This window comes from Hypanus sabinus, unplaced genomic scaffold (assembly GCF_030144855.1).
Source record: "Hypanus sabinus isolate sHypSab1 unplaced genomic scaffold, sHypSab1.hap1 scaffold_528, whole genome shotgun sequence".
NCBI classification, from domain to species: domain Eukaryota; kingdom Metazoa; phylum Chordata; class Chondrichthyes; order Myliobatiformes; family Dasyatidae; genus Hypanus; species Hypanus sabinus.
The window spans coordinates 187,936-194,010 of record NW_026781389.1 but is presented as its reverse complement, the minus strand read 5'-3'; the positions used below and the strand labels follow the sequence as shown (position 1 = coordinate 194,010).

At 45.7% G+C, this 6,075-nt stretch overlaps 1 protein-coding gene across 1 annotated transcript; it reads right to left on the bottom strand.

The window, feature by feature from the left end:
• Window positions 1-3,515: 3,515 nt before the first annotated feature.
• On the bottom strand, window positions 3,516-5,848 carry LOC132389291 (zinc-binding protein A33-like). The gene is made up of 6 exons (XM_059961794.1): window positions 5,696-5,848; window positions 5,518-5,613; window positions 5,197-5,430; window positions 4,912-4,934; window positions 4,712-4,815; window positions 3,516-3,661 (listed from the first exon to the last, which is right to left on the bottom strand). Exons 1-6 carry the CDS (start codon window positions 5,846-5,848, stop codon window positions 3,516-3,518), a joined length of 756 nt encoding a protein of 251 aa, XP_059817777.1.
• Between the last annotated feature and the right edge of the window lie 227 nt (window positions 5,849-6,075).

The window sequence follows — 6,075 nt, the reverse complement described above, 5'->3', positions numbered from 1 at the left end:
GTGATCTAGGAATAATGGTGCATAGTTCCCTGAAGGTGGAATCTCAAGTGGATAGGGTGGTGAAGAAAGCTTTTGGTATGCTGGCCTTTATAAATCCGAGCATTGAATATAGGAGTTGGGATGTAATGTTAAAATTGTACAAGGCATTGGTATTGTTACAGTTCTGGTCACCGAATTATGGGAAAGATATCAACAAAATAGAGAGAGTACAGAGGAGATTTACTAGAATGTTACCTGGGTTTCAGCACCTAAGTTACAGAGAAAGGTTGAACAAGTTAGGTCTTTATTCTTTGTACAGATGAGATTTACTAGAATGTTACCTGGGATTCAGCACCGAAGTTACAGTGAAAGGTTGCACACGTTAGATCTTTATTCTTTGGAGCGTAAAAGGTTGAGGGGGGACTTGATAGAGGTATTTAAAATTATGAGGGGTATAGATAGAGTTGATGTGGATAGACTTTTTCCATTGAGAGTAGGGGAGATTCAAACAAGAGGACATGATTTGAAAGTCAGGGGGCAAAAGTTTGAGGGTAACATGAGGGGGAATTTCTTTACTCAGAGAGTGGTAGCTTTGTGGAATGAACTTCCAGTAGAAGTGGTAGAGGCAGGTTCAGTATTGTCATTTAAAGTGAAATTGGATAGGTATATGGACAGGAAAGGAATGGAGGGCCATGGGCAGAGTGCGGGTCAGTGGGACTAGGTGAGAGTAAGCGTCGGCACGGACGAGAAAGGCCGAGATGGCCTGCTTCTGTGCTGTTATTCTTATATGGTTATATATGAGAGTTGGGATACATGGGTGTTTCTCTGGTTGGCGATCAGTGACGAGTGGTGTCGCACACGGGTCAGTGCTGGGCGCACAACTGTTCACGATATTCATTAATGATCTGGAAGAGGGGACAGAGTGCAGTGTGTCTAAGTTTGCTGATGACACTGAATTGAGTGGAAAAGCAAATTGTGCAGAGGATACGGAGAGTCTGGAGATAATAATTAGGTTAAGTGAGTGGGCAAGGGTCTGGCAGATGGAGTACAATGTTGGTAAATGTGAGGTCATTCACTTTGGAAGGAAAATTGGAAGATCAGATTGTTATTTAAACACAGGATTTTCCTGTGCAGAGGGACTTGCGAGTGCTTGTGCATGAATCGCAAAGTCGGTTTGCAGGAGCAGCAGGCTACCAATAAGGGAAATGGGACATTGGCCTTCACTGCTAGAGAGATTGAATTTAAGAACAGGGAGGTCACGCTGCAACTGTGCAGGGTACTGGTGAGGTCACACCTGGAGTACTGCGTGCAGTTCTGGTGAATACTGGTTCTGGTCTCCGTACTTGAGGAAGGATAGACTGGCTTTGGAGGTGGTGCAGAGGAGGTTCACCAGGTTGATTCCAGAGATGAGGGGTTAGACTATGAGGAAAGATTGAGTTGACTGGGACTGTATTCTTTGGAATTCAAAAGAACAAGAGGAGATCTTATAAAACGTATAACATTATGAAAGGGATAGATCAGATAGGCAGGAAATTTGTTCCCACTGGAAGGTGAGACTAGAACTAGGGGACATAGCCTCAAGATTTGGGGGGAGTAGATTTAGGATGGAGATGAGGCAGATGGCCTAATCCTGCTCCTATTTCTTACGCTCTTATGTCTTCTCAAACAAAAGGGGATCGCTACATATTTAAAAAGTAATTTCAGAACTCTGTTATATTGTTAGTTTATGCTTGTTATTTATTACTCTTAATTTTTATCTGCATTTGTACAATTTGTTTACAGCCAACAGTTCCTGATATTTAGCTTACAAAAACTGTTCTATAGTTTTGCTAAGTATGCTTTCAGAAAAAGAATCTCAACTTTCTACGTGGTGACGTGTATGTAGTCCGATAAAAAACTTTACTTTCAACTTTGAACCACCACTCTGGACCTTGTGCTCGATACTGAATCACAGGGAGGCAGTGTAACCTCCCACACTCCCAGCTTACCCTCCCCTTGTCCCGTCTCCACAGAAAAACCCGGCACATCCCTGTGTTCCTCACATCATCCCAGAGCTCATCCTCTGAATGGGCTATTACACAACAGCACAACTGCCTCTGTGTCTGACCAGACATTCTGTGCTCACAGAACCAACCTTGCAGGGGACTCCACTCACCATCTCTGTTAACTGTACATCCCAACCCAGTCACCACACCGACACAATGCTGCCTCGGGGAAACACCCACACTGAAAACCGGTTTCACCACAGCAAGAATATTCTCCAACCCCACACTCAGAGCTGAGGGTTGCATCGATTTACAGTTCAGTGAGAATATTAAACCAGCTCCAGGTCAAAAGTTGGAGAATTAAAGTTACCAAAACACTGAGTCAAGTTTAAATCCATCAGTGAGAAATGTTCAACGTTTAGTGGTCCGGATCCATTTCCCAACACATTTTTCTGTGAGACTGAGGGTGTCCAACTGACTAGTAATTTCCTGTTGTGTCCGAAACCGCACAGGGAACTCGGTGAAGGAAACTGCATTCTCCTTCCATACACGGGTGTGTTAGAAGAGATGATTCCACCTCAGACACACACAGTGACCTGAGGGGAACAGACGACACTGAAAACACTCTGACCCTTGCAGAGGGGGAGGTGAGTGGCCCTGATGGAGTCCGAGGTGAGAACTTGTTAATCAGGCTGTGCAGCAGCATCGTCAATTGGAGATCGATGGAGTGATGATCATCCCCAATCCCCCACAGTCTGGTACTTACCCCAGTTTCTGTATTTTACACTCCGGGTTCCTCAGAGCCTCAGACAACAGTTTCACTCCCCAATCTCCCAGTTTATTTTCGCTCAGTTCCAGCTCCACCTCTCTCAGTGAGCGGTTTGTACTGAGAGCGGAGATGAAGTGCTCAAACTCAGATGTGAAACGATCAGCTGTCAACCTGATGGACGGAGAGGAAACAGAAGAGAGAAACAAACAGGTTCAGTGTCAGTCTCCACAGGTCACCATCAACGGTTTGAACAGTGACACAGGGGTTCATCAGAACAGAACTGGGGCATTATTGGAACTTTACCCACACAAACATCAACAGACTACCAGTCTGGTACTTACCCCAGTTTCTGTATTTTACACTCCGGGTCCCTCAGAGCCTCAGACAACAGTCTCACTCCCCAATCTCCAAGTTTATTGTACTCCTCACTAAACACAGAGCGAGAAACACTGTTACCAAAGTGGCCCTGAAGTAATTTCTTTCTCTCTGTAACGTTTCCTCTCTCACACTCCCATCTGGGTGTTTATATCTACTCTCAGGGGAGCAATCCCATCAGCCCGATACCCCATCTCCCCACTTCCCCGTACCCCACACAGACACCAATGACCGGAATTGAAATCTGGTCTCTGGAGGCAGCAGCTCTAACTCTCGTGACACCGCATGACCCTACAGAGAGGGTGCAGTTTCTGTGAATACTCCCACCCTCCAGCCCAGATTCCCCAGCACCTCCACCTTCCTGTGATGTCTTCCCGATGTGAATCCCTTCGATCCCAGAACACAAATCAAACCGATAAATGAATGTCTGATGGTCTTAACCTGTCCCCGGTGTCAGGGAGACTCTTCTGGGCCCCGGTCCCTCTCACACGATTCAGATCCTCCGGTACCTTGATGCACAGCTTGGCCGATTCCACATCCAGAGTCTTGTAGACTGGAGGGAGAAGCAGAGAATTAGAGAGATCCTGGGGATTGGGGGCAGGTTGTGGGGCTACAGACAGTGTTGCCCTCGGAGACAGATGTTGGAAATCATCAGCAGATCAGACATCGAAGATGGGCGGGGCAGTAGGGGAGAAAGAGAGAGAGGAGAGAGAGAGAGAGAGAGAGAGAGAGAGAGAGAGAGAGAGAGAGAGAGAGAGAGAGAAGAGAGAGAAATAGAGGAGAGAAAATAGAGAGAAAAGAGAGAGGAGAGAAAGAGAGAGAAAGAAAGAGAGAAAGAGAGAGAGGGAGAAAGAGAGAAAAGAGAGGAGAGAGGAGAGAAAGAGAGAGAGAAAGATAGAGAGAGAAAGAGAGAGAGAGAAAGAGACAGAGAGAAATAGAGAAAGAGAAAGAGAGAGAGCGAGAGAGAGAGAGAGAGAGAGAAAGAGAGAGAGACAGAGAGAGAGAAAGAGGAGGAGAGAGGAGAGAGAAGAGAGAGGAGAGGAGAGAGAGAGAGAGAGAGAGAGAGAGAAAGAGAAAGAGAGAGAGATAAGCGAGAGAGAATAGAGATCAAACACAAGGAAATCTGCAGATGCTGGAAATTCAGACAACACACACAAAATGCTGGTGGAACACAGCAGGCCAGGCAGCATCTATAGGAAGAAGTCATGTTGACGTTTCGGACCTACAAAGTCCTGACAAAGGGTCTTGGCCCGAATCATCAACATTGCTTCTTTCTATCGACGCTGCCTGGCCTGCTGCATTCCACCAGCATTTTGAGAGAGAGAGAGAGATATTGAGATTGACAGATTGATTTCAAGGAACAGAGATAGAGGCAGAGATAGAGATACCAAGAGAGACAGACACAGAGTTGTTGTTGCTTGTCTAAAATAAAAAGAAATTGCTGGAATTCCTCATCAGCTCAGACAGAGTCTGAGTCACACTCCAGTTGATCCTCATATGCACAAGTACCACTCCTACAGGATCCCTTTAACAACTAACACTTCAGTCCATGTAACTTCACTTTTATAACAAACCAGAACACAGGAATTCCTGCAAACTCTACCTTGCTTCATGGCATCAAACATCCCTCTCAATATTGTGTCCCTGAATTCTCCGATGGTTACGGCACCTTCTGTTACAGACAATGTCGGAGCTTCCTCATTAACCCTGTAAAATCAAACAGTGGGTTATAAAGTCACTGGAACTATTACCTGAGATGTTTTTACCAAACGGTGCAGAGTTTCAGTAAAGGGTCTGTCCTACCTCCTGTCCTGACACAACTCCTCCTGTAATAAATAAAACACAGATCTGAATTGACTGGGACTGAACATCCACGTTCTCACTGCGAGGGACGGCGAATGGATTTTAACGCGAGGTTCAGGGGAATATTACATTTAGGCTGCACAAAGTGATCAATAACTCAGCATGCAGGTTCCAGCAGCTCAATCCCGGGGAAGACCAGAGAGACTCTTGATCTATTAGTTTGGTGACAAGAGCAGGTCTGCTCCAGAACAGACTGTGGGCTTTCACTCAACAACAATTCCTCACCTTCAGAAACGTCGCACTGTCTTCCTCATTCATCCGTTCCTGTAACTTGGAGAGTTTCTCCTCTACAGAGGTTAAATTCTCTTCAATCTCCTGAAGATTTTTCTCCATGGTGTTCAGAATCTTCTCCTCCTCTGCCCTGAGATCACTCAGTAGGCGCTGCTCTCTCTCAGCCAGAACCTGGTGTATTTTAGCAAATTCAGATGTGACGTTGGCCTGCAGACTGTGTGACTGTTCCTGTCAAATGAAAGGTGGTGGCTGATGTTACCCGGCAATAAAGAGAATTAACCCACACAGACCCGGAAAACTGGAAACACATCTCACCCTCACTCCAGAAATCTTCTGTTTCTGTCGCTGTTCCAACTCCTGGATGGCAGATTTCTTCCCTGTCAGAGATTCGAACGACGATTTAACTTGACACTGGGATTGGGTTCAAGAACAAAACGTCAGTAAAATAAGGATATGGTAAATTTCCAAGTAATCAAAGTCTGTTTGTATTTACCTTGTAAATCTCAACAGCTTCTTCAATCGGCATGAAGTTGTGAGTCTTGTGTTCTCTCGCGTCTCTACAAATCACACAGACCAGTTGCTTGTCCGTGTCACAAAACAGCTTCAGTTCCTCCCGATGTTTCTCACACTGAGATCTCATCTCCATCTCGTTCCGATTCAGGTTCAATTCTTCAGCCTTCTCCGCCTGACTTGCCAGGACGCAACTACCCAGAGTGGTGAAGAAATCAAGGCAGAGGGCACAAACTACTTCCTGGAATAAACCTTCAGCCTGTTCACTGGATGCCTGTCCCGACCCAGTAGTCCCCGGTTCAAAATACTTTCCCTTTCGGAGATCTGCTGAATACCTGCAGAACAGGATTGTCCACATAACAA

Excerpts from the sequence above, each read along its gene's own strand:
- LOC132389291 (XM_059961794.1), bottom strand. The coding sequence starts at position 5,848 with ATGGAGATGAGATCTCAGTGTGAGAAACATCGGGAGGAACTGAAGCTG. Across the intron at positions 4,816-4,911 it reads GAGTTGTGTCAGGACAGGAG|GGTTAATGAGGAAGCTCCGA; the intron begins GTAGGACAGACC and ends TTGATTTTACAG. Across the intron at positions 3,662-4,711 it reads GTTTGATGCCATGAAGCAAG|TCTACAAGACTCTGGATGTG; the intron begins GTAGAGTTTGCA and ends TTCTCCCTCCAG.